At 42.5% G+C, this 27070-nt stretch overlaps 4 protein-coding genes across 11 annotated transcripts; 1 reads left to right on the top strand and 3 right to left on the bottom strand.

The window, feature by feature from the left end:
- Positions 1-946: 946 nt before the first annotated feature.
- LOC139830457 (uncharacterized) lies at positions 947-9009 on the bottom strand. 8 transcript variants are annotated; one of them, XM_071818533.1, is made up of 9 exons: positions 8809-9009; positions 7643-7736; positions 6714-7214; positions 4576-6542; positions 4219-4289; positions 3105-3170; positions 2893-2993; positions 2257-2611; positions 947-2095 (listed from the first exon to the last, which is right to left on the bottom strand). In XM_071818533.1, exons 3-4 carry the CDS (start codon positions 7206-7208, stop codon positions 5490-5492), a joined length of 1548 nt encoding a protein of 515 aa, XP_071674634.1. In that variant the 5' UTR covers positions 7209-7214; positions 7643-7736; positions 8809-9009; the 3' UTR covers positions 947-2095; positions 2257-2611; positions 2893-2993; positions 3105-3170; positions 4219-4289; positions 4576-5489. The 8 variants fall into 8 exon arrangements, with proteins under 8 accessions (XP_071674634.1, XP_071674632.1, XP_071674635.1 ...); XM_071818531.1 differs by having other exon boundaries at positions 2257-2587; XM_071818534.1 differs by having other exon boundaries at positions 2257-2587; positions 2893-2990.
- A 192-nt stretch (positions 9010-9201) lies between these two features.
- LOC127319697 (uncharacterized) lies at positions 9202-13645 on the top strand. The gene is made up of 4 exons (XM_051349666.2): positions 9202-9518; positions 9783-10147; positions 12037-12272; positions 12825-13645. Exons 1-4 carry the CDS (start codon positions 9334-9336, stop codon positions 13410-13412), a joined length of 1374 nt encoding a protein of 457 aa, XP_051205626.1. The 5' UTR covers positions 9202-9333; the 3' UTR covers positions 13413-13645.
- Positions 13646-19438: 5793 nt separating this feature from the next.
- LOC127319656 (F-box protein SKIP19-like) lies at positions 19439-20436 on the bottom strand. Its single transcript, XM_051349626.2, has 2 exons — positions 20105-20436; positions 19439-19754 (listed from the first exon to the last, which is right to left on the bottom strand). Exons 1-2 carry the CDS (start codon positions 20434-20436, stop codon positions 19439-19441), a joined length of 648 nt encoding a protein of 215 aa, XP_051205586.1.
- A 689-nt stretch (positions 20437-21125) lies between these two features.
- LOC127319684 (uncharacterized) lies at positions 21126-26548 on the bottom strand. The gene is made up of 4 exons (XM_051349651.2): positions 26301-26548; positions 24113-24348; positions 22274-23556; positions 21126-21537 (listed from the first exon to the last, which is right to left on the bottom strand). The coding sequence occupies exons 1-3, from the start codon at positions 26458-26460 to the stop codon at positions 22972-22974; spliced, it is 981 nt and encodes a 326-aa protein (XP_051205611.1). The 5' UTR covers positions 26461-26548; the 3' UTR covers positions 21126-21537; positions 22274-22971.
- Between the last annotated feature and the right edge of the window lie 522 nt (positions 26549-27070).

Below are 27070 nucleotides of genomic sequence, written 5' to 3'. Positions count from 1 at the left end.
TACGCTAGAACCTTGTTGCCTGATCCACGGCGACCCGCATCTTCGGCGCCCGCTGCTCCCACTTTTCCCCCACTTCTCATTTCTTTCAATAAAGTTGGAGTCCTGAGTTTTTGTGGCCTGGTTCATCCTGGCCGCCTCGGTGGTGGAAGGAGGGAAGCGGTGCAAGATTTGGATGGGATTCCTACTGGTTGTGTTGGCCCAGTTCTTGGTTAAGATCTCAAGCTTCTTCACTCTCATCATGGTGACACTGAGAGAAGAAGGTTTGTTTTCCTTGGCTATTGGGAGTTGAATCATCGGCACGGGAGCTCCAAAGCTTCTCTTGGGAGGGCATCCGCGGTAGCCCTATCTTGGATATTGCCTTTGATGCTCGAAGGGCGACCCCACCACCCGGTGACGGTTTTCTCCAACCGGCAGATACAGGTTATCTTCAACCTTCAGGCAGGTATGCCATCAAGGAGGCCTCTTTGCTCCATTACATCAAGCTCCCGGAGCTCCGTCCCAAGTGGTAGCGTCCTCAGCGATGGTGTTCTTGGTTGTGATGTGATGCGTGGAGATCGAGCTGGACCCGATTGCACTATCTGCTTTAGATCTAAGGTCCTTAGTGCAAAATGCCAAGTCTTGGTTGTAATTTCTATTTTCCTTGTGGTATGTACTTTAAGTTGTAACTCCACCTTGTGTTTAATTAAATGAGCTTCTGGGAATGTCGATGCAATCTGTATTTAACTATTTATAGAACCTGCTCGGGAGTCGGAATGTCATGCGGCCTCTTGCGTTCTAGGCCAAATTATCATGCCCACTGGTCAATGTAACCGTGCCAACCAAGTACAAAGAATAATCTTTAAAAAAAGTATAAAAATATTAACATACACATTACAGATGCTGATTTTTTTATATACGTGGTCAAATATTATGAACTTCATTCGTCAACATAGAATTGGGGATAATATTTTTATGTGTAAAGCACCATTGTAAATTAATTTGTCATGGAGATTTACGGAATGAAAGGTTTATGTTTCGTGAAATGTCAACAATATTACCATGGGGAATCAGAAATCTAGAAACAATCGGGCAAACAAGATCACGGAGAGCAAAGAATTGCAGAATCACAATAGCATGGCACGTAACATCTCAACAAAAAACTTCTCCGAGTATTCCCTCATCATGTATTGCAAGGCTCCAGGTCCAACTTATCATGTCTTACCGGAGATGTGGATGGAACTGTGCAATGCGTAGGTGATTGTGACGCCTGACCATGCCATCCAATGGAGTTTGGCGGTGAGTTGGCCCTCATCTCCAATGGTGGCGGTGGCAGGAGCTTCATCGGCCATCTCTATGTTTTAGGAGTGGAGTGAAGAAGGTGTGTTTTGGGAGGCAGATAGGCGGGCCAGGGGCGAACAAGGGGAGGACGCGAGTGGCCAACGATCGGCGTCCGCGGCCACGCAACCTTGGTCCAGATTTGGACCGGCTTTGGGTCATCCCAAACGCTGCGGCCATCCGTTTTTGGGATGGGTTCACACGCTGGGCCGCGTTTTTGTCTGATTCGACCCATCCAGACGCGCGGGCGTAGGATGGGTCGCAGCGTTGGAGATGTCCTTAGGTCACCTGTCATGAGCTTCAGAAGTGTGCTCTTCCCTGCTCCACTGGGACTAACTAGTGCAACTCTTGAGTCAAGGTCAACACCAATGTCAAGGTTCTTGTAAATGAGATTATCTGGAGTATATCCAAAAGTGACATCAGCAAACTGTAGAACTGGTGGTGGGAGTTTGCCATCTATAAAGCAGAACACCAGAACCTTGTCATTGAGAAACCTTCTCAATAAGACCACCACGCTCCATCTTACCAGGAGTTTTTCTATTTGCTCTGAGAGTGACGAGAAATCTTTGCAGATCCATGACCAAACCGTGTGATGTAATCCTACTTCATATTAGCAATCTGTTCCTGCTCCCATTTGTACTGCTTCATTTGGTTCTCTTCAAGTTCAGAGTGGGTTTGCACATACTGGTCATAATTACCAAATCTTGGGAGTGTGAGATGACCAGTATACGGTCAAAATACTTGAAACTTCTCTTCCAGCCAGAGACACAAACCTCAAGATCTGCAAATAAAGGCAAAAAATAATTGTCTCAGATTGCATTCAAGTAACTATAACAGACTACCAAGCCATGAAGAAGAAAGCAACTGCCCCCTCCGTGCAGAAATATAAGATGTTTGGGGTTGTTTCCGACCAAGTGAAAAAGGTAAAAAAGACAACTCTACCCTTTGTGAATCGGTACGCCCAGATTTAGAATCGCTGCCCGTCCTCGATCGCCCTCCGCCTCCGCGCTCGCCCTCCACCCTCCACGTCAGGCCCCCAACAGCTCCTCCTCTGGCCCCAGCAACTTCTCCTCCATCCCCTGCACATCCGGCCCAGGCAGATCCTCACCAAGGTGCTCCTGGAGGACGGTCTCCTCCCCCGGAGCTAATGGAGGACAATCTCCTCCGACCCAGGTAGGTCCTCGCCAAGGAGCATCCTGGAGGATGATCTCCTCCGTCCTAGGCAACTCCTCACCCAGGTGCGCTTCTCCTCCTCCTCGACGATGATCTCCACCTGAAGAAGACGATGTCAATATACCTGAAGGAGAACATGCAGGTACATTATCTAATGCAAAACGAAGTTACAGTTTCAAATACATCAAGTTATCTATCTATTGCAGGTACATTATCACTGAATTTCTAACGGAACAAGCAGATATGTATTCTGCCTGGTATATAGCAAGCGCCTGATAGGTTCAATTAGAGAAGCTAAGACACCTCTAAATCCTTCCGTGTTATCAAACATATGACCAGAATAGGCCAAGGAAAGAGATGGCACAGCAAGATAACTGATAGTGGGGAAGTTAAATAAGAGTTTACCTGCCAGGTAAAAAGCAAGGTCTCCCTGTTTGTGTTGTGTTGCAAGCTCTCTAGTCAGCCAGTATCCAGAGAAGCAAATAAACAGAACAGTACACAATCTCCTAGTGCAATTAGAAGATAAGATCTCTTAGTTGAACATGAGAAAGTTGAAATGGTGTGACAACATAAGTAAGAACATTAAGGAGTCTAAAGCAGCCAAGTTGGTGTAGTACTTTGCCAAATGGGGAAACTATCTGATGAAGTGCTTTGATTATATCCCCAAGCTTCTCCTTCCTGACCTGAAACAACACGATAAATAGTGTACCAAGTTAAACGACAAATTTATAAATGGTACCAGCGAGAAAAGGCCTATTTTGCCAAACAAAAACAATAGAACATCAAAGGTACAGTTTAACTTTGAATTCATTTCTCCCCTACTAAATCTCTCATTTCTGAACCTTTGCATGTACAGTTAGATATGCAATATTATCGAAGCCATACTGAATAAATTCTAAAATGCACACACCAACAAAGGAGCACAGGGAATTTTTTGACTGGTGAAAGGTACACAGCTCAAGATGATATGACGCCTGTCAAATCAAGAAGCCTTGTTCAAATTTGCTACATACAAGACATCGGCAAAAAGGAAAGCAGGTTAACCCAAGCACAAGCATAAGCAAGAAGGTAGAAGCGCAAGCAAAAGCAAGCACATGCAATACCTACAACAGAAGTAGCTATAGCTACAGATATGACATTATGTGTATAAGTATGATGCTGTAGGAATATGACACTATTGTTAATTCTGTTGTTGTTGTCTTTGTTAAGAATTAAGTATTGTTACACTCCTGTGTTAAGAGTTCAGTATATGCAAGCACAAACCACAGACTATTAACACAAAGGACAACATGACGACCAAGGATGGACACTTGCTTTCTTTCTTTTTCAAAAAAGAATGTAACAAAAAATACAAAGGAAATGTGCGTTGAGGTGGACGGCAATGGTCCACTGATGTTGAGATGCGAAGACAAGACAGGAAGACGCAGAAAGAAACGTAACACATTTCCTGTTAATCTACGGCAAGAACCACACTGTGCATCGCACAATGCATTTTCGGAAATCATCTGCTACCTCTGGCTCTAAATATTTGCTAGTCTGTGTCATAGCTGCTAGTACTGGCTAGCGGTGCTGCTTTAAGTAAGAGAAGAAGGAAGATGACCAAGCTAGCTCCAAAAGGTGGTTCATGATTAGGCGGTAGCGCTTTAAAAAGTGGCCATCTTTGCTTTCAAAGTATTAACTGTCCCAAAATATTAACTATCAAAGTCAATTTTTACTGTCCTAAAATATTACCTGCTTGATGTAGACAGTAAAACATTTGTACTATGCACTTAGCCGATACAGGTGAATTACCAATGTGAATCCTGCGACGATGGCTATTCTAAATTTACATGTGCAAGTTAGCAAGACATATTATCAGACAACATAATGCACTGTCTACTCACAATAAACAGCTGCAAGTTAACAAGGGGACTCCAAAGAATACATTAGAACTTGCATAACAGCTAAAAGGGTTGGTAGATGATAAAAGATGCAGTTAACAGGAATTCAGTGTCAATTCAGTATACATTAAAACAATAATTCAGTATCCATCCATGATAAAAGATGCAGCTAACAAGAGGTTAAAATAGAATCAGCGAGGTGGCTCACATGATTGAAAGGTTCGAAGAGGCGGTGAGGTATGGAATTGGGCCAGTCAGCATATTTTCCTCAAGTCGACAACATCCTTCATTCTCTTGTTTTTTTCCTTACTCTTACCACCTTTCCCACCTCCAGAACCTGTCAAGTCCACAGATATTTAGGGTGACTCTACTGTTGTTGATGAGTTCTACACCTAGAGTGTGGCGATCTTGCACCAGCTTGACTCCCTTCGCAGAGCTGTCTGTGGTGATGTGATCACTCCTGCTAAAATTGACGATCTAATTCAGTAATGGATTCAGACTATCCAGAGCAGCAATGTATCCATATAACTTGACTAAGCCAAGCTCCGCGGGAACTTTAGCCAACATTAAAGACAAAAACTGCAACATGTGACGACTTGAGCATGACATGCAAGTTCCATTGCGCATTCTGCAATCTGTGGGTCTGAAAACATCATTGCCTCCAGGCCACCAAACGTTCAGGGCCATCTCGATCACTAAATCCACCCAGGCCATCCCGATCAACAAATCTAACTTGGCCATCCCGACCAGAAAAATCCTCAGGGACCTCCCTAATTCCAGCATAACCACCAGGGTCACCCACAGCAGATTCAAAATGTTTACCCCCACAGGGACCATCCCAACGGCTCATGCCACCAGCCTGGTTTCTTGGAGCTCCAGGTGCACCCCGTGCAGCCATATGTTGCAGCGCTGGAGGTACATCCTGACTAGTACCCTTCAAGAGATTGACTCAATATACAGGATATTTCCAATCTTGCTCAGAAAAAAAGTGCAAGCAACTCCAGTAGCCCCAGCCCTTTCCTGTGTACCCTATGCGATGCGCATAATATTCAATATCAGTCTTAGACAATTTGATCGACCAACTTCAAAAATACTCCATTATCTTTTGAGTTCTGCTTGTTCTTAATCTTGAGGAGCAAACCAATCTTTGAGCAAATAAAGAGGAACTGCTGCAGGAGATCCTCCATCTCCTGTGGGAACTTCCTCCACAACAGAATCATCTTTCATTTTTCTTTTATCTCGTTTCTTCTCCTTTGTTTCCCTTTTCATATCCTTGGAACTTTTCAAACTGCTGTCACTCCCATCAACAGAGTCATCTTCACTTTGATCTTTAGGTGCTTGCTCATGCTGAAAAACACCGATATTATAGGCATCTCTTGGAAAGATGCGAATTTGGTGCAACACTATTTCCTGTGATATTTCCACCCCTTCAGCAACAGCCTTTTCACAAGCTTCTATACCTGCTGCTGTCTTTCCATGAAGTAAAGCGTTGATTTGTTCCATCCCCAGTTCTGCGTAATGATCATACCTCTGTATCCAAAATTTGTTTTTAGACCCTACTGTACCCATGATGTTCTGTAAAGAAGCGGTGCATACATCCTTCAAGACGTCTTGCAGTCGGCCTGCTTCTGAAGTATGCACAGCAAATGTTCCCACTGCTGCCATCGCCTCATCAGTTTCACCAGTGCTCTTATACAGTACCTCGAAAGCTTCCCTTATTGCAAAAAATCCCAACCTGACATTGCTAACATCTCCTTGAGGAGCTAGAAATCTGTAGTTTTTCTTGCATGGGATAACTATTACTCCTTCTCCTCTCATGAAATTTTTTCGTTTTTCGCTTTTCAACTTAAGCTCGAAAGTCCCGTTCTGGCTCCGCCAACCCATTACATACAGATTCCTTCCAGATAAGCAAATATCCAATTTTCGACCAAGGTACTGAAACGTGAAGGTAAAGCAACCAGCAGGAGGAGTGGTAAACAACACCTTATTAGTTCCAAACAAGTTAGACAGGTCAAAATGCAGACCATTCATCTGGCACCATCTACGAAGACGTCCGATGCCTTTCAGATAAGTAACAAGGAACTTCTGTAGGTCATCCAATGATATAACTGCTGAGTTGTCAGCTTCGTTTTCCTTTTCCTCACGGGGAGCTTTATTTTCCTTGATTGACTTCGCCTATATAAAACAAGGAGGGTTTAACGTTCAAACTTAAAGAAAAAGTAGGAAGTATTAAGTTGAACTTTATGACTATAACTACCATGTGCAAACAGGTACATGATATAGATGTTGCAACCATATTAGTGAAATAATAAAAATACTAAGCACTATCTGTGTTAAGCGACCCACCATTCTCTGGAGTATTGTGGAGAAGTCATCATCCGAAAAACTTGAGCAAAACGAGCGAAATAAATTCATCCTCGCAGTACCACTTTTGCCAAAGATATGTCCGCTGCAGCTAGGCATTAATTCAAGCATCCAATTAGGTAGCAATTTGGGTATAACAATGGGCATGCTCAAAGCCATCTGCGAGTATATTGCATTAAGTCTTGGAAAGTCAGGACAGGGGTAGCTCTGAGAATGGTATCTGAAAACTTGGATTCGTTTTGTCATGGATTCCCAAAAATCAGCATCTCTCTCAATAGCAGTATCAACAACTGAACTTTTAGTCATCTGGGTAGTGTTGAATAGATGATGCACCTTGAGATGTGCAGGCATCACACCCTGGCCAAGCTTAACTAGGTCAACTATCTTCTGCCTCGACTGAAATGTATGGGTTCCTGCCAGAATACTCTTCAGTCCCCCTTTGATCACACAAGACAATGACGGAATGAAACCCATCATGATAACCTATTTCAGGATATGAACAAAAAAAAAATAGTTATTATTAATATGCCATTATGCCTATGTACAAAGAGAATAATCATACACAATATATGGAAAGCAATGAAATAGATGGCAGCAATACAAGCAATTAGAGAGATTCAGAAAGCAGCTCAGATACTTGATGTTGCAAAACCACCAAACATTTAAACGGAATTTCCAGCCCTCGAAATACACAGAATGCTCTAAACTCATGCCTTCCAAACTGGTTTTATGGTAATCACGGAAAGAAATGAGAAAAGACATAGTATCACCAAAATGCTAGCCCAATTCAAGTAACATGCAAAAAACATGCGTTTGGTTATCACCAAGAGTAAATTTTACGTTCATACAGATGCACTATGTGTGCCACCACCATTTAAGAACAAAATGTCCAGTAAAAGATGTGATGATACCTGACTGAAGAACAAGGGAAACTTTTCCAGGCAGATCAACAAAGTAGAAGTCAATTTTATTTCAACCAACCACTGTGCCTTCAATTAACCAAGCCTGCACCAGAAAATATTTTGCTTGAGTCTTGATATGTTGGCATATACTATTATAGCAACAAAACTGTAACAATTTGTATGTGACTATCTATAATTATCTAGTATTAACATGTACTGAAAGCACAATACCGTGACATATTCATAACCATAGTAGTTTATAGAAAGTGTGTTTATTCATTAAACAAACACCATGGTGCTAACTCTATGAGTGGGTTTTTGTGTCCTGGGTGGACTGTGTTTCCTCAAAACCTCTCAACAAATATGAGTTGGCCGTGGTAAAGCGATTATATGGTCATACATGGTAACTGCAACTGACCCCTCAACAATTGATGAATAAATAAGCATGCCATGTAAACAACAAGGTAAGCTACATGTCCCCCATGGAACTATGACATACAAGCTAGCTTAGAAGCTTGATCCCCCAATGCAGAACCCAATTAAACCCCAAACACGCTTAATTTCCACCTTCAGCTAAGCAATGCTAGCTAACCCATGGGCTAGGACCTTGGGTACGTCTAGCCTTTGTTTGGGTATGGGGCCGACCTGTGATTCTTCCATCCGAGTGAGTACCATCCTCCTGATTTGGTTTGAGTCTGGGGCAGCAATGCAGTAAGCAGCAAGCCACCAATCGAGCAGTAGATCTACACAGCCCATCTAGGGACGCCGCAATTAATGGGGTTCCTGAAGCAGAGTACCCTAGGACGCGTCGTGAAACAAGCAATACGGGGCGAACACTTTCCCTGCCCGGTGGCTCCGGCGATCATCCATCTATGCTACGCGGTGCGGAACAAATATCTCGGGATGCATACGGGCAAACGAACCAAATGGACATGGGAAAAAACCCTGTGCGAGGCGAGGCGAGTCGAAGCGAGCGGCCGCTGAACGCAACGGCGCCCCTGTTCCCAGAAAATAGGATCATTCGCGAAGCGACCAGCCCCAGCTAGCCATGGCTGATAAATCGTCGACCTCGAGGGAGTCCAAATTCCGCCACCCGAAAATCCAAATCCCGCCACCCGAAAACCTAAACAGAGAGGAGAGAGGGGGGGGGGAGGAAGGTGGCGCGATGGGATTACCAATGCCGGTAGGCAGGAGCAGGCTACATCCGGCCAGCGACGAGAGGAGGGAGGAAGGTGGCGCGCCTCGAAGCTTCCTAGGGCTGAGGAGTGAGGAGGCGAAGAGACGTGAGACGGTGAGAGGAGAGGCAGGCCGCCGTCAGGAGCGGAGACTGTGGAGACGGAGAGCTGCCCTTATTATGCATTGGTTTTCCTCCGTGTCCCTAGGGGCCGACCGGCCCACGGCCCATTCAGTCAGTGCTGTTTGCTTTTTTCCTTGATCGTTGGTGGAGCCATAATAGGTATTTCCGGCCCGGTAATTCCTAACATACCCTGCGCATTGATGGGCCGGCCTGCCTGCCTGTGCCGCTCGGTAAGTAGGCATCGGATCTCTTATCTTACAGAGACGTCGGATGCAGTGAACCAACGGCGGATCGGATGCAGCTCTCCCTTGTGTAAAGGGGAAGTGGCGCCGGCGAAGCACCCCACCCCACCGCCGCCGCCGCGCACCTAGCTGCGGAAAGAGCCCAGCAATCGAGATACGACATGCCGCCGATGAAGATTATCTCACGCTTGATTCCTCGCCTCTCTCCCTCAGGGCACCGCTTCGCCTCTACAGGTCCACCTCTCCACAATGCATCTGCTTCACCTCGCTGGAAGCCATCAGAGATTGCACACCAAGTTCCTCCCAGCTTCCCTACAGCCAGTCCACCGACCCGTCGTGTTTCCCGGTGAGTTCTCATATAGTATACTAACCTTATTATGCCCGTGGTTGCTTACCGGGAGATCTGGATCGCCAACCTTTTTTCCTATATATGCTACTGTAATTGTTTTTTTCAAGGCAAAATTAATTCCATGTGACTTTCAAACCAGAGGGAGGCCCAAAAAATCGAAATTTATCTCAAGCTTAGATACTGTCATTTCGATCCTGAATGGTGATACCATCTTATTTATGCCGGATGCTGAAAATCTGCTCTTTGTACTCTTCGTGGTAGATTTCCTCATCGACATAGGCACATGGCCAGTAGCAGCAGAGTAAAAGGCGAGGACCTGCCTAAACCCCTTTCTGCCAAGGATTTTATTATATCCCTGGGCATGGAAAACCTCAAGGATGTCGATACAACCAAGGTCATTACTCGGTATACCTATGTCCCTCCTGCCGATAGTGTTGAACATAAGGTGAAACCAAGTGGGGATGCCATTTTGGATAAGCTGAGCAGTGTTGACAAAGAGAGCTTGGCTGCACCGGAGCCTGATTATGTAATGGAGATATTCCCAAATAGCGGCCATCGCGATGGTTCCATATACAGCGGCACAGATGATTGGAAAATCGACTATCGTATTGCTGACCGCAATGAGAGTAAGTGTTCAATCTCTTTTCCTTTTTACAATGTTTGTTATTAGGGATTTTTTTCATGCTATAGGGTAAACTGATATACTGTCTCCTGCAATCTCCATGTTAATTTTGCTTCTCCCTCTGTCTACTTTATTTACTAACTGATGGCGGTGCGGTGGCACTTACAAAGGGAAGTCTAGTAGAATGTTACCTAGGGTTTTGTTGATTGGTGTTTGCAAAAGGCACATTGCAGCTTGCGCCAGTGGCCATTATCTTTGTCTGCCCCTGTCACTACTCATTTCTTGCCCTTAGCCCACCATGCCCCGGGGCCCAGGATAGCATACTTTGGGTTGTGATTCACCGGACACTATAACTTCCTAAATCATTTTCCAGTTCAGCTTTGCCCTGTTTCCCTCTCCAAAAAAGACATTCCCCCAAAAATTGTTCAGTTCGTTCCAGAATGATGTTCATCTTTTGTATTCCTCATAAAAGCCTGTTTTATGTTGAACATTTGTGTGATAGATGGCATAATGTCCTGTGATAGGGCGTTTCATTCTCTTTAGCATGTATGTCTGCATAAAAAAGGTCAACCAGGTTTGGTGCTCCCTACATATGCAGATAGTCATAGAAAATTATAAAAACATTTATAATGATATGATGTTATCTACAACAAAGTCAACGAAAACATCAAAGCATTTTTCCCAAGCAAGTTGGGGTAGGGTAGGATATGTTGTCTACCATCGGGAAAAAGTCAACATAAAACAGGACTTATAAAAAGATAAACAAAAGAAAATAAATTTCATCAATGGATGAAATGACCTGTCTTTGTAGTTCTTGGAGTAGAGTGAACTGAGGAATTGTTTTAGGGGGTTATGCAATAAATGGACCTTTTCCTTCCTGAGGTGATTAGATATTACTCTTTTCTTAGAGTTCCAGTCCATTGCATGACAAAAAAAAGGACGTACCCAGTGCTAAGAGCTCCCGCACTGTGCGGGGTCTGGGGAAGGTGTTAGTGGCAAGCCTTACCCTCACGAAGTGCAATGTGAGGAGACCGCGACTCGAACCTGGGACCTCTCGGTCACAGGCAGTGAGGCTCTACCGCTGCACCAGGCCCGCCCTTCAGTCCATTGCATGACAACAAGACGAAAATAACCACTGACCAATCTTTTCAGAGCACATGCCCGCTGTATGATTTGAGGAAGGTAGGAAGATACAACCGTGCAACTCTGTGCAGCCAAATCCCCTTCCTTCTCATCCTCCTCGCACTTTCTGATTCTTCAGGCTTCTCGTTGCTCTCCAGCAAGAGGCACCAGTCTCCATCCATATGAGCATTTTCAGTGTGACTGCTAATGTCTTCAGCCCTGACACCCACCGATTGTAGTATTCAAAATTTCATGCTGGACAAAGCAGTGTCCAGGTCCAGCTCTTAACCATGGGGTCATGCTTTGCCAAATGAGCGACGAGTTCTTCCAGTTGCCATTCTGAAACCACAAATTTTTTCTGAGTTTCCAAAACAACCGCATAGCTGTACTGAACATTTAAGCACACCTTGTTTATTACTAATCCAAATCTGAACCACTACATGGATATCTATGATTTTAGCTAGAACTGCCCACTTTCTATTAGAGACCACACACTGGAAAAACGTATGTTGGATGGACTCCTTGCCTGTACAAGGCAAACATGATCGAACTTGGACTCCTGATATTACTTTCTTTTTCCTTGGCTTTTCCTAGAAAAAAAAACTATTCACATGAGCAAAATTCTTACTAAAAAGAACATCATAGTTTCACTTGGATGAGAGGGAATAGGACCATGGAATCGTTTAAACGTCATGTTAACTTTTCGTATGGCAAACATTGGTTTCTTTTATTACTTCCCAATTCTAATAAAATTTATATTTTTCTATGAAGCTTGGCTGGAGGCAATGATGTTTTCAGATCCCACAGATTGCAGAATGCACAATGGAATTTGCGAGTCACATGCAAGTCGTCACATGTTGCAGTTTTTGTCATTAAGGTTGGCTAAAATTCCTGCAGAGCTTGGCTCAGTCGAGTTATATGGATACATCGCAGCTCGGGATAATATGAATCCATTACTTAATTATATCGTCCACTTTAGCAGGGATGATCCCATCATCGTGAAGCAGGTGTGCACATTTATACATGTCTGAATTTATTTCAATGAATAAGTCTATTAATAACCCATCATAAGCAAGCATTTGGGTCCATGAGCTCTTATTGATCCAAGAAAAAACATCGTCCATGACCATAATCCACTGCTATAGGAAGTGTTGTATTATGAAATGATGATTTGCTATAAGAAGAAATCTAAAATATGAAACTCTTAAGTATCACTATCAAATATTTCTGGACTCTTTGTTGCTACCAATTAAATCTTGAAAACATTGATTCCATTTATTTATAGGCATATAAACATGCATAGCATGAATGATCCCACCACATCTTATTTCTTACAGGCTTATCTAATTAAGTATTTTGGATTGAAAACAAAATCAAATAAATAGCAGGGGCCAGTTTCCCTCTGTAACACCGTTATCTTTGTTTGATATGTGGAAAAAATCTTGGCCATCAATTATAAAACATGCCTTTAACTGAAATCTAAATATTGCTACAAGTAAATCATGGTAAGGGAAGTTTTCAGAGTTAGATATGTCTTACTTTTAGTTGATTATATGTAGGGTTCTCTCATCCACATGGCTGGCCCTAAGCGAGCAATTGAATTGGTTGGTACTATTCTAATTGAATATGACATGAAGATCAAGGCAGGCGAACATGAAAAAGAAGATCTACAGGTGATCGATGGTATATCATGCTTGGATAACATAGACACATGGGATCGTACCCCGTTCACATTTCGCATCCAAGGCGATTGTGGTGCAATTGATGTAGGTGTCTCACGTCTTAGCTTTGCGTATGAGGCGACCGTAGAAGTTGTTGTATCACAAGTGCAAAGCAGTTTCAGCATGTGTATCGGTTGTTTTACCAGTGGCTTAGATGAAGAAATCCGGCTCTTTGATGGTGCTATTGGTGAGTCACGTGCCTTAAAGAGGTCTGTGGTAGCTGTAGCAAGCGATGATGAGATGGAATTGAAGTTGAAGGTAGCGGCTGACTCGGGCATCCCTGCTGAATATTGCTGTTGCTTCCAGTCGAAGCAGCATGGGCGTGCCACTCAAGAGATATACACTGGTTTTGCATTAATTGAAGTGAAGGTGATTTGGTCTACTTTGAATAAGCCAAGAAAAGGCAAAGAAGCTAAGGCAGTTTAGTGTTGTGGGACTGGCAGCGACCAAACACTCTACTACTAATGATATTAACCTTAGAATTAGATTTGGCAACTTTGAGTTGTAATCAAATCGAACTAGTGTAAAAAAGTAAATGTTTGACCTGTCTACTTGGGGCTGTTTGAGGAGGGAAGATCCATGGGTATGCCCACCTGAAGGAATCATGAAAATCAACGTAGATGCAGCCTATAATGAGGATGCAGGGAAATTTCATTGCAGCGTTTTGCAAGGAATTGCTGTTTGTGGCAGATTCTATGATGGCTGAAGCTTACGCGTTGGGAGAAGGATTGTGCTTTGCAACACGTGTGCTTGGTCGAGACCCTGGATGCTTTTGCTTCGATTTCACGTGTGTTGATTATTGCTACCAAGAGGAGTGCGCCATTTTGGAGGATGGGCTTTTCGATCTTTTAGATAATGATAACTTGAACCTATGTGCAAAAAATCGAAGAGAAATACTATGTATTCGGAAGCGTGTAAAAATGATAAATTGCCAGATCTAAGGTAGTGAACAGTGTAAATTTCGAAAATCATCAGATTTATCAGTATCTATTACATAATTAAAGTAGAAGACAAATGACGGTGGGGATTAACCATTGCAAACACAAACGACCTAGATTAACCACGTCTCAGATACGTAAAAAAAGAGGCTATATTAATAACCACTTCTTATAGATTACGTAACTGAATCGATATATCTACGTGAACTATAAAAGCGATTTAAATTAATATATCCCGACTTCAAAACTTTTCTCTGTTATATATCCGGCCGATCGAAACTACACCTGGTGCATGAGATCTATCAACACGACCCGTCGCCTGAGGGGATGCATGGAGATGTCGAGGTGAGAACGACATTCATACTCATCATCTCTTTTACATATTATGACCGCGTTTTCTCTCAGATCCGTCAAATCGTTATGCTGATCGCGTGAGTATATCTCCGTACCTCGGCGGCCACGTCCACATCCTTGACATGCTAATGTCCGGAAGATGATGCTGTGTCCGCGACCGTTTTCGAAATTGATCGATCCATGGCGCATGTGCGCTAATTAATGATAGAAATCATCACCGTACAGAGAGACAGCAGCCATCCGCAACGAACTCCGGCACACTGAGGTAAGGTGGGATCAATCGAGCTTGAAGCCGTCTAGATCGACATGGATGGAAAATATACGGCTCCCATGAAGCTCCTCTCGGAAGATCGGAATCTTCTTGGTCCTCGCAGCCCGCCTACCATGAAGTTCCTGCTGTTGGTGAAACTGGAGCCCGACGAGTCCAATTACAGGCTCAGTTGGCCAGTACCTCATCCCGTACTCCCAAGCCCATACAACTACATGGTAAATTTATATGTTCATGGGAGTTGAGATCTTCTTAAATCAACAGGCTGATTATTTCGAGTCCAACATTTTTGCCACTAGGTCGCAAGGGGCGGCCTCTACCGGTGTTTCACTTCTCAGATTGGATTTACTACTGTGCTTCAACGCGCTTACGATTTGGAACTAAAACACATGTGATCGTGGACCTGAACTGCATAGGGAGGGACATGACAACGGAGACATGTACAATAGTGAATAATGGAGTCCACTAAATCATCGAAGCTAGCCTATATAGTTGTACTTGTGAGATACATTCTTTGGTTTAACTCCACAGATGAGATATGGGATCAAAGAATGTTGACCTTATTGCATATTAAAATTTAATACTCCCTCCGGTCTTTTTAATTGACTTGGATTTAGTACAACTTTGTACTAAATTTGAGTCAATTAAAAGAGACCGGATGGAGTACATGGAGGCCTCTTTGAATCTCTATTTTTTTAATTATACTATTATTAATAAAAATATAGGAGATAGACAATATTATAATCTACCAGTGTGTAAATGTTCAGAACAAAATATGTATATTTTGGGCTCAGAAAGCATGATAAATTGAGATTTTATCGTTGGTAGCGGTATCTCGATTTTGTCATTTTGTGAGTTCTATTATTTTTGCTGAGAGCTAAATATAATATATTTCATCCTGAAAATGTACACACTGATAGGATATAACATTGTCCGCAATTTTTATTCAGAAGTCTTTTCAAAACTATGAAATTAAAGGTTTTAAAGTTTAAACAAAAAGAGCTACATATAGTATGGGCTACACTTCGGGTTTGCACCCTGTACGTTCTAATAAATTAGACCTTTATGAGAAAACATCCTAACACTGGAATGTGTGTGAAAGCAAAAAAAAAAACGAGAAATTTGATTTCCAATCAATCTGAGAAGATATGCATCAGCTGTCACTAGCTAAGTGTTGCGGCAAGAATTAATCGGCATAAACAGTGTGCGTGAGGTATGCATTGTTGTGAGTGAGAAGAATAATATTCATGAATATTTATGAATATAGAATATAGTAATTATATTATCAGATATGACCACTAATGCAATAAAAGATGATTGTTAAATAGGAATAAATTAAACTGTTAAAGATGGAACTACATGTAAGACCAATAATTACAAGGAGCAAAAGGAGGATACAGTCTAAGTAAAAGTCTCCACATAGTGCAGTTTGGATATGAGCGAGATTTCCGATATTTCTACATGTGTACCTAAGGCTTTGCAAACAATAACAAATACATGATAAATAAATAAAATATAGTATATCTAGCCGCGCAAATGCGCGGGTCATCCGGCTAGTTTTTTATTATTGTGTAGGCCAAAATACAAACTGTTTAACATTGATATTTTGCATGACCTTGGAATACATTGATGTGAACATCTAGGATTTTTTTTTTCAAAACTTTGAAACTTCAAAATGTTTATTTTAACTAAATTCAAAAACGGGCTATCCTCCAAACCAATCGTTTCGCTACCAAGACGCCTCATATCTAACAACCGACCCATAAGACTTATATATGAGCAGAGAAGAGCGTAAGATCAATGTATGACCAATCAATGTGTATATAACTTTAGTGGATTATTATGAAACAAATAGTATAAAGATACACAAAAAAGGATGAGCAGAGCATGATGCAGAAGAGGATTGCTTTAGAGAGATTGATATTCAGATTTAATCACTGACAAAAATACTGAGAGGAGAGAAAATAAGAGATAAGTCCGCCAAGGAAAGTTGTATATATTGGGACAAAAGTAAAACATATTTTTGTTCAAGAGCACTACTGGGTCAGAAATTCAATTCGGCTCCCGGGTGCATTTGTTTTTTAGAAAAAACACATTTTGATTTGTCAAAAAAATTAGACAATTTTTTTTCATGTACATCTCCACAATCTATGTTCGTTTGCAAAGTTTCGTGAAAAACCTATATTTTTTTGTAGTCCGTAATAAAAAAGACAAACAAATGTCTCATGAAACATCTTATTTTGGCACTGAATTTTGTCATTTTTACATATGCCACAATACAAGTCGATTTTTGGAGAAACAACTTTGTACACATGTAGCATGTGAAGAAGTACACGTGAAACTTTAGTTTGAATTTTTTAAAAAAATTAAAATGCGTCAAAGTTGCATTTCAAATAAAGAGGGCATATGCACTCATGAGTCAAAACATCACTCCCACTACCGGGCAGACAAATTTCTTGTGTTGCATAATAATGAGTTGTCATGGAATATGTTTTGTGCGACCAAAAATGAAGCTTGCCTGTCCGACTTTAAATTGATAAACCCCTTTAGGTTTCAAACGAAGTTAAACATGATGCGGCGTACAACTTAGTCAAATATAGCAATAAACGGACCCAGTGGTCGGTGTCCCCACAACATCCTAGCAAGAAACAACTAAAGGAATATCAGAGTGTGCTTGAGCTTGGATCAGAGATATGGGAGAGGAAAGGCACCAAGCATACAGTTAAGTTTGTTAGCAATACACACTTGTTCTGAACTCGGCTGACCCATAACAATAACTTCACACTTGTGATAGTTGATCTTCAAATCCAACATGTCCTCCATGCACATAAGAAGAAACTTTAGGTTCGCTAAATCTTCATTCGAATTTCTACCAAGATTAGTGTATCGTCGGCACACTGAAGGTGTCAGATTCCACTCAGCATCAGATGGGGCACCACTCTGTGAATGTGACCCGCCACACACGCAGCTGAGAGCATCTCATATATAGCTTCATTAATGAAGCTGAGCATAAGAGGGGAGAGTGGATCCCCTTGCCGTACCCCACTTTTATTCCGGAACCTTCATCGACACCTTTGCAACAGAGCACTTCTGCCAGAAAATCCTAGCTAACCGGATGGTATGCTTTCTCAAAGTACAATTTAAGCAAGGAAAAAAAAATAGCGCACTATTTAATTTACCGGATGCCCCGTCCAGAAGGTATATAAGTTATAGTGACGCTGTAGTGTCAGCTAAACCACTTAGCAGTTTTCCCTAAATTAAAAAAGCAATATAAGTTCTAAAAATAGATAATCTCCGCATGCATCATGGAAAATAATATTTTTTCTTGGTCTCTAGGACTATAATCTGCTACGGACCTGAACTAGATACGCCAATTCTATGTATAGTCATTATCTCTAAAAAATGACATGGGGATGGAATGGAATTGAATAGGCAGGCTGCATTTGTTCCATATTATTACCTATATTAAAGTTGATCCCCTTTGGTAAAATTTTAGCTATTGTGCATCTGTTCACGTCTTAGCTGCTCTTTTTTTTCTACACGTTAAACTCATGGTAACCAGAAAGTTTCCGGTAGCTCTTTATTGATTTACTCTAATGTTGCCCGTCGCGAGGTTACCCTCTTCTTTCCTTCCCCTGATTGCGATGCTTTTCGGTTAAACAGGTAATCTCTTTCCGAGCAGTCAAAACGGTGAAGATATGTCCAGCACCATCGTACTTAATCAGAGCCAAACACACATGCCATGGCCTCCCCTAAGCTCTTCCTCCTCATCGGTCTCCTCAAGGGGTTCTCTCGGCATACTGGCGTTGTTCTCCCCACCCCTGCCATGACAGTCAGCTTCCCGCCTGGTGGCCTGACATGGTTGATCATCTCTCCCAGACAGATGCTAAAGTGGCGAACTCATATATCATGCTCATCTTGCGATCGCTCTGGATTGAGCGAAATGCTAGGGTGTTCGTCTGTTCGACAACGTCGTGACCCCTGCCGGTAGAGTGCTAGATGGTATTTTTCAGGAATGGAGCCTTTGGTTGTCTTCTAGGCGTGGGTCTGTGAGGTGTTTTGTAGGGTTTTGCCTGCCGAGTTGCGGCTTGGTGATGGGTTTCTGGTCCTATGGGACATGTATATGATGATTCTTTCTTTGCAAGCTCAATGAAATGACGCATAGATCTCCTGTGGGTTTCGAAAAAAAAATCTTCTCTTAGCTCTGCATACCTCAGATGCCTTCTTAGGAGTAGAAGAACGGCGGTGCCAACAACAAGAATGAGTGTTGCTGCTATCGGCAGAACTATCTCTAGAACTTTGGACAGGTCCTTGGAGCCACCAAGTCGAGGCATCTTCGGCAGCTTGGCGATATCAATTGCTAGGGCCGAACCATCCACGGCTTTGCAGGTTCTCATCAGGTTGGAATTTTCTTGACTCCTGCCGGATTCAAGTTGATGAGAGCTAGGTGTCCTTAACGGACTCAGGAAGTCTCCCATGGGCCAAAAATATCCTTACTTGGGTGCGTGTTTTATTTGCAAATGATATAATGTATGGCTTGCCGACGGTGGTCAGCCACTTCTTCTATGTGACTGATATGTCTTCCAGGACATATTCTCGAAAAAATAAGTGTTATAGCTTGCATGAAAGCGTTCAGTCAATTAATACATTCTTTACAATATACTCAAAGCCTTCTATATTTTTCACTCGCAACTCAACTTAATTAGATGCCAATTTATTTTACTCCTACAATGCAACACCAAGATATAATTCACAAACAAATCATACTCATCATAAACACAGAGGGTGCAGCCTCATAAATGGTACCAATCATAAAGATCGGGAGTACTCAAGTCATGCTTAATTTGTCCTCTCATCTTCAAAAATAATAATGGTAAGTCGACTTCCTGGCTCTAGAAATCACAACCGCAGCAGCAGCTTCCATCATCATCCTCACACTCGAACGTCAGGGTCTTGATCCGGGCGAATTTCGCTCGCAGGGTCTCCTCATCTTCCACGTACATACCTGAACAATCGCGGACCGTAAGAGCCTCCAAGGCAGGACACCTCTTAAGGATAGAGGTCAGTTTTTTCACGGTGATATCAACGTTCTCAAGTATAAGGGAACGGAGCTCCCTAAGAGGTGACTCTCTCATAAGACTAGCGAGTCGGTAACTGAAGACACCGGAGGAGCAGGATACAAGACGAAGGGTTGTCAGTAAAGGTGACCTGCAAAAAAAAGTTTGTATGGCACCGTTTCAGTGTTACCGAAGGATAGATTTATTCTCTCCATTCTTGAATAAGTGTGCGTTTTCCTTTTCTAGAAGTCAAATATTTTTAATTTGACCAATTTTTACAGAAAAATACAAACATATGTGACATCAAATTACTATATTGTATTAAATTACATGTCAAGATAAATCTAGCAATATTAATTTGGTGTCATAAAAACTGCTTCTAGTGAGTTGATCAAAGTTAAAAAGGTTTGACTTAAAACATGTACTAACATACAATTATTTGAGGGATTATTTGAGGATGGAAGGATTTCGTAGATGTCTAGATGATGAAAGAAAACACACCTTTCCACGATATACTGCATGAGCTCCGCGTTGACAAACCGCCTCCCGGCGAACACCCGAAGCTGTCCATCGGAACGGTCGACGGCCGCCTTCGCCCTCGCGCGCCACACATCTAAGTCCTCGAACGAGATAATGTGATTTTCCATGTCCACGACACGCCACAGGTCTGGCACCTTCGCCGCGTCGAGCCACGAGCGGCACACGATGCCTGCGCCCCTGAGGACCTCGACCAAGCCGAGCCTGATGAACACCGCGGAGAGCAAGTCGAGGGGCAGCAGCGACCAGTCCTGGGCCGGCGGCTTCTCCGGCACTGGCGGCGGCGCGGCGTCCATCGATGGATCTCCTGCGATTTGGAAAACCCAAAACAGCCCGAGCTTACTCTCCGCCGCCGAGAAGGTTTTCTTAAGCCGATGCATGTAATTAGTTGAAACTATTTATAGAGCCTGCTCGTGAGTCGGGACGTGGCTCGACTGGACATGTCATGCGGCCTCTTGCGTTCTGGGCCAAATTGTCGAGCCCATCTGTAGCCATGCCAACCGATTATTTATATACTTTAACACGTTTATCCTCGCTAAATATACACCACGTAGACAGCAAAACTGATGTGTCGACAAAGACAAGCACTGGGAGTGGGAGTGGACTAAGAAACATTGTCACCTTCTGCATCAGGAGAGACTTATAGGTAGTAGTAGTAAATCTGTTTGTAAATACACGGCTTTCTACAAAGCTCCAACTTCATTTATCAACAAAGAATTAAGAATATATTTTTGCGTGTGGAAAGTATCTGCAAATTGATTTGTCATAAAGATTTGCAGAGTGAAAGGCTTAGAATTTAATCTCCTCAAGTTCTTGCAAACAAGCAGCCCAATCATGGCAATGGCTAATGCCACTCCAAAAGTTGAACTGGTGTAACCTCTTCGTGAAGTATGAATGACTACAACCAAGAGTAATATGTGTTGTGGTGCAATAATTTAGGAGCCACATATGTTTCACAAATCTAGAAACAAACCGGCAAACCAGATCGCCAAGAGCAAAGAATTGCCGAATCACAAGTTCACAACAGCACGGAAATAACATCTCAAACCTATCAGCATTTATCCAGCTGCATCTACGGGGAAATTTACATCACATGGACCAATCATCCCTACCGGAGAAGGAAGAAAACAAAACAATCTACAAGGAGTCCGGGATAATCAGGCACCTGCATAAGAGGTACAGGTCTGGAGAACAGGAATACAACTCGTTTCACAAATGACAACCTTTGCAATTATATCAATGTTTTCAGTATGGCCGTCCAGGTGAACCTGCCCTAGGCAGAATATCATAGCGCCCCGGGCCACCTTCATTGACTGTGGCTACAGTAACATCCCAGGCCGTGGCCAGGGTTGCCCAGGGTGTGGCTCCGCCCCTGCCCCTGCCCCTGGTCTATCCACCTAAAATGCAGTGAAAAAATCATATATGAGCTATCTAAAATATGAAAACTCGTGAGAATTTTCATTCATACTATAAGAAATGCATTATATTTGCACACAGCCAATACATATGTACTGCCATGCCTTGCAAAAAAATGAATTTAAGACTGAAAATTTTCATGAGTGCAATGGAGATGCATTAGGACAAGTGTATACCGCCGTAGTTACTTTAACATTTATTCCTAAACATCAATGTATTGAGAAATTGCCAAGGATGCAGAAGTGGGATACGTGGCACTAACTTTCATTTGACTTTCATTCTAGACTCTAGACTCTCTTTTTCCTTCTTAATAAATCCGAATTTGATTATCCCACTTCCACATCCCTACAAATTGCTTTGTCCAGTTTGTTGCCTTCCATGCAGAAAGAGAGAGTAGCAGAGATAATTGTCCCATAAACTACAACCCGATCCTTACATCAAGAATCATAATAATAATGACAAGTTAGCATGATTTTGATATGATATCTCAGTTTGCTTTAACCTTAACTTAGTTGGATTACGTTCGTTGCACCACCTAAAGGTTGAAGTGAAAGCTCAGAAAATATAATAATCTGACGGAGTATAAGATATATCCTCCTAATCATATCTTTTTTTGAGGGACTCCTACACATCAATTATGGCAGTTGTTAGGTCTTTTCATAGAACGGACAGGAAAATAAAGGCACCCGTATAACACAAAGTTGTATAGATAATTACCAGCTTACATCATGGGGCATTCTGCTGAACTGCAGAATTTTCAGCTGCAGAAAAGCTTGTTGGTATCACAAGATCATTCCCATGAGAAGGCTGGTAAGTTTATGCACCTCTGATGTTGGAATTGCCCCCACCCATGCTGGACCTGAACCAAGCCACCAGGCGACATAGGTGACATCAGATACGCCGGCAAACAATTGTCCAGGTTTGAGTGCAGCAACATCCACTACTGGTCAAGGTACAGGTATGGGCCCAGCTAAAACAGGCCCCACTTCAGTGGCGGCACATCTAAGCAAGATCTTGCTCGCGGCCTGCATTCTGATCCTGCACCCTGATCACGGCTTCTGCTCCTGCTACGAGTCTGGCTGCAGCTACGTGATCAACTCCTGCTGCGTGACCAGCTTCTGCTTCTATACTATTTAGGCTTCTGCTATCACTTCTTCTGTCACAGCCTCACGAGCAGCCTCTATCTGGGCTATGGATGTAGCTCCTGCCTGACACTTGTCACCGAATCCTTGACAATCATCCTCTCTTCCATGTCCATCTGAGACTAAATGATCATGTGGGCCTCGGCGGATGTAACATCATTAGTAGAGTATTTGGTTCCTGCCACACAGGCCGACAACAATAAACTACCTTAGCTTCTTTGCTTACTCTTGCCTCATTCATCATAGACCCAACCTTTTTATTTTTGAAAAAGTTCAGGCTAAGGTTGTTACTGTTCTTCTTGGCTTATTTAGAGTAGACCAAGTCACCTTCACTGTGATTAATGCAAAACCAGTGTATATCTCTTGAGTAGCACGCCCATGCTTCTTCGCCTCGAAGCAACAGCAGTATTCAGCAGGGGTGCACGAGTCTGGAGCTATCTTCAACTTCAATTCCATCTCATCATCGCTCGATACAGCAACCACAGACCTCTTTAGGACACATGACCCACCAATAGCACCATCAAAGAGCCGGATTTCTTCATCTAACCCACTGGTACAACAACCGACACACATGCTGAAACCGTTTTGAACTTGTGAGACAACAACTTCGATGGTCGCCTCATACGCAAAGCTAAGACGTGAGACACCTACATCAATTGCGCCACAATCGCCCTCAATGCGAAATGTGAACGGGGTACGATCCCATGTGTCTATGTTATCCAAGCATGATACACCATCGATGACCTGTAGATCTTCTTTTTCATCTTTGCCTGCCTTGATCTTCATGTCATATTCGATTAGAATAGTACCGACCAATTCGATCCCTCGCTTAGGGCCAGACATGTTGATGAGAGAGTCCTACATAACCGAACAAAAGTAAGAAATATCTAAATTTGAATACTCCCTTTACAATGTTTTACTTGTAGCAATATTTGAAATTCAGTTAAAGGCATGTTCTATAATTGATGGCCAAGATTTTCTCCACATATCAAACAAAGATAACGGTGTTAGAAAGGAAAATCAGCGCATGCTATTTATTTGATTTTGTTTACAATCGCAAATACTTAATTAGATAAGCTTGTAAGTAATAAATGTCGTGATGGGATCATTCATGTTATGCATGTTTATATGCCTATAAATGAATGGAATCAATTTTTCATAGTTTACTTGATAGCAACAAAGAGTACAGAAATACTCTATTTGATTTTCTATTGACTAACGAACTAAGTGAAACATAGTTTCATAATTTATTCTTGTTCTTATAGAAAATCATCATTTTATAATACAAGACTTGGCATAGAAGTGGCTAATGGTCTTTTTTCTTGGCTCAAAAGATCCCATGGACCCAAATGCCTGCTTCGATGATGGGTTATTAATAGACTTATTCATTGAAAAAGTTCAGACATGCACACACCTGCTTCACCATGATGGGATCATCCCTGCTAAAATTGACGATATAATTAAGTAATGGATTCATATTATCCCGAGCTGCAATGTATCCATATAACTCGACTGAGCCAAGCTCCGCAGGAACTTTAGCCAACCTTAATGACAAAAACTGCAACATGTGACAACTTGTGTGTGACATGCAAGTTCCATTGCGCATTCTGCAATCTGTGGGATCTGAAAACATCATTGCCTCCATCCAAGCTTTAAAGAAACAAGTTTTATCAGAATTGGAAAGTACTAAAAGAAACGAATGCTTGCCATACGAAAAGTAAACAGGCCATTTAAGGATTCCACGGTCCTATTCCCTCTCATCCAAGTGAAACTACCGTTGTTCTTTTTAGTAAGAATTTTGCTCCGTTGAAAAAAAATCTAGGAAACCCAAGGAAAAAGAAAGTAGTACCAGGAGTCCAAGTTTGATCATGTTTTCTACAAGGAATCCATCCAACATACGTTCTTCCAGTGTGCTGTCTCTAATAGAAAGTGGGCGGTTCTAGCTAAAATCATAAGAATCCATGTGGGCAGTAGTTTTGAACAGGTGCTTAAATGTTCAGTGAAGCAGCTACACGGTTGCTTTGGAAACTATGAAACTGTTTGTGGTTTCGGAATGGAAACTGGAAGAACTCGTCGCTCATTTGGCAAAACATGACCCCACTGTTAAGAGTTGCACACTGCTTTGTCCAGCATGAAATTTGGAATACTACAATTAGTGGGTGTCAGGGCTGGAGGCATTGGCAGTCACACCGGAAATGCTCGTATGGATGGAGACTGGTGCCTCTTGATGAAGAACCTTTCAGTGTTCATGCTTGCTGGAGAGCGACAAGAAGACTGAAGAATCAGAACAATGTGAGGAAGACAAGTAGGAACTGGGCTTGGCTGCACTCTGAGCTGCACGGTTGTATCTTCCTATCTTCTGCAAATCATGCAGAGGGCATGTGCTCTCAAAAAACGGGGCTGTAATTATTTTCATCTTGATGGCATGCAATGGACTGGAACTCTAAGAAGAGAGTAATATATAATCACCTCAGGAAAGAAAATTTCCATTTATTGCACAACCTCATAAACTATACCACGGTTCACTACACTCCAAGAACTACCAAGACTGGTCATTTCACCCCTGATGAAATTTATTTTCTTTTGTTTTCTCCTTTTGTAAGTCCTCATTTATGTTGACTTTTTCCCGATGGTAGATAACATCATATTCTACATATAAATATTTTCATGGTTTCCCAAGAGTATCTGCATATGTGGGGAGCACCAAACCTGGCTAACAATTTTTATGCACACATACGTGCTAAAAGGAATGAAGTGATGTAGCAGAGGAGAGGATGCAATCTGTTACACAAATTTTCACATAAAAGATACTTTTATGAGGAATAAAAAGAGATAAACATCATTCTGGAGTGAACTGAACACGATTTCGGGGGAAAAATTGGAGATGGAAGCAGGGTAAAGCTGAACTGAAAAATGGTTTAGGGAGTTATCTGAACAATCAGAAGAGGGAGGAGATATAATGTCTGGTGAATCACAGATTCACAGCCGAAAGTATGCTATCATGTGCTTTGGGGCGAGGTGGGCTAGGGGCAAGAAACGAGGAATGACAGTTGACAGGGGCAGACAAAGACAACGGCCAATGGTGCAAGCAGCAATTTGCCAAAGGTGCAATTGTTACTCCCTCTGTCCTAAAAAGGATGGCTTAGATTTGTTTAAATTCATATGTATCTAGAAACTAAATAGTGTAGTGCCTAGAAACATCCGAATTTAGACAAACCCGAGACATCCTTTTCAGGACGTGGGAGTGGATGTTTCCAACTTTTGCAAACACCAATCAGTGAAACCCCTAGGTAACATTCTACTCCCTCCGTCCCACCAAAAGTGTCTAAACTTTGTCAAAATTTGGATGTATCTAGACGCTATCTAGTGAGCAGATACATTTAAATTTGATAAAATTGAGACACTTTTGGTGGGACAGAGAAAGTACTAGATTTCCCTTTATAAGTGCCATCGCACCGCCATCAATTAGTAAAGCGTAAACAGAGCAAAGAATAATTAACATCGAGATTTCAGGAGACAATATATCAGTTGACTCTATAGCTTGAAAAGTTCCCTAATACTCCGTAACAAAATAAAAATAAAAAGGGAAAAAGATCAATTACTCTCATTACGGTCAGAAATACGATAATCAGTTTTCCAATGGTCTGTGCCACTGTATATGGAACCGTCACGATGGCTGCTATTTGGAAATATCTCCTCTACATAATCAGGCATCGCTGCTGCAGCCACAACTTCTCCTGATGTATCAGGTTTGCTATCCATGACCTCCAAGGTTGTCCCAGAAGCATCTTTATAACAAAAACTGACATTCCCGCTTCTTGTCCTCTCATCTTCAACAGTATTGGCGGGAGGGACATAGCTATAACGAGTAATGACCTTGGTTGTATCAGCATCCTCCATGCCTTGGGTAATGGCAGAGTGCTTGCTCGGGGAAACAATAAATTCATTGGCATGAGAAGAAGAAAACTCACCTGGAAAGACGACGGCTAGGTGAACTGAATGCAGGGAAGCCTGGAGGAACTCGTTGTGCAAGCGCTGATGGCCTCCAGCGAGGCCTACCAGATGCAGTGAGGAGAGGTCGAGCTGTATAGGCGAGGCGGTTCGCTGGGGCAGGAGTGGTGGCGACATTGGAGAGACGAGGAATCCAGCGTGAGAGGAATTTCAACGGCACCATCTCGTATCTCGATTGCCGGTCTCTTTCCGCAGCTGAGCGCACGGCGGCGGCGGGGTGGCATAGGGCGCAAAGCGTGGTATATTATAAAATATCCCAAGAGCAGCGGCCCAGCAACACGAGGCCCAGGACAGCCACGTCCGGGCGGCTTTGCTCCTCGTTCAGGCATCTTCAGCGCCGCGATGTAAAGTTTGCATCCGC

Source organism: Lolium perenne, chromosome 4, assembly GCF_019359855.2.
Source record: "Lolium perenne isolate Kyuss_39 chromosome 4, Kyuss_2.0, whole genome shotgun sequence".
Taxonomy (NCBI): domain Eukaryota; kingdom Viridiplantae; phylum Streptophyta; class Magnoliopsida; order Poales; family Poaceae; genus Lolium; species Lolium perenne.
The sequence above is the reverse complement of the archived record's forward strand: the minus strand, read 5'-3'. Positions and strand labels throughout refer to the sequence as shown.

What these genes read in the sequence shown, in the direction of transcription:
- LOC127319697 (XM_051349666.2), top strand. Translation starts at nt 9,334, where the DNA reads ATGCCGCCGATGAAGATTATCTCACGCTTGATTCCTCGCCTCTCTCCC. An exon ending in CCGACCCGTCGTGTTTCCCG is followed by an intron (nt 9,519 to 9,782) that starts GTGAGTTCTCAT and finishes TCTTCGTGGTAG; the next exon opens with ATTTCCTCATCGACATAGGC. An exon ending in ATCCCATCATCGTGAAGCAG is followed by an intron (nt 12,273 to 12,824) that starts GTGTGCACATTT and finishes GATTATATGTAG; the next exon opens with GGTTCTCTCATCCACATGGC.
- LOC139830457 (XM_071818533.1), bottom strand. Translation starts at nt 7,208, where the DNA reads ATGATGGGTTTCATTCCGTCATTGTCTTGTGTGATCAAAGGGGGACTG. An exon ending in CCACAATACTCCAGAGAATG is followed by an intron (nt 6,543 to 6,713) that starts GTGGGTCGCTTA and finishes TGTTTTATATAG; the next exon opens with GCGAAGTCAATCAAGGAAAA.
- LOC127319656 (XM_051349626.2), bottom strand. Translation starts at nt 20,436, where the DNA reads ATGGACGCCGCGCCGCCGCCAGTGCCGGAGAAGCCGCCGGCCCAGGAC. An exon ending in ATGCAGTATATCGTGGAAAG is followed by an intron (nt 19,755 to 20,104) that starts GTGTGTTTTCTT and finishes TTTTTTTTGCAG; the next exon opens with GTCACCTTTACTGACAACCC.
- LOC127319684 (XM_051349651.2), bottom strand. Translation starts at nt 26,460, where the DNA reads ATGGATAGCAAACCTGATACATCAGGAGAAGTTGTGGCTGCAGCAGCG. An exon ending in TATTTCTGACCGTAATGAGA is followed by an intron (nt 24,349 to 26,300) that starts GTAATTGATCTT and finishes GTTTCTTTAAAG; the next exon opens with CTTGGATGGAGGCAATGATG. An exon ending in ATCCCATCATGGTGAAGCAG is followed by an intron (nt 23,557 to 24,112) that starts GTGTGTGCATGT and finishes TCGGTTATGTAG; the next exon opens with GACTCTCTCATCAACATGTC.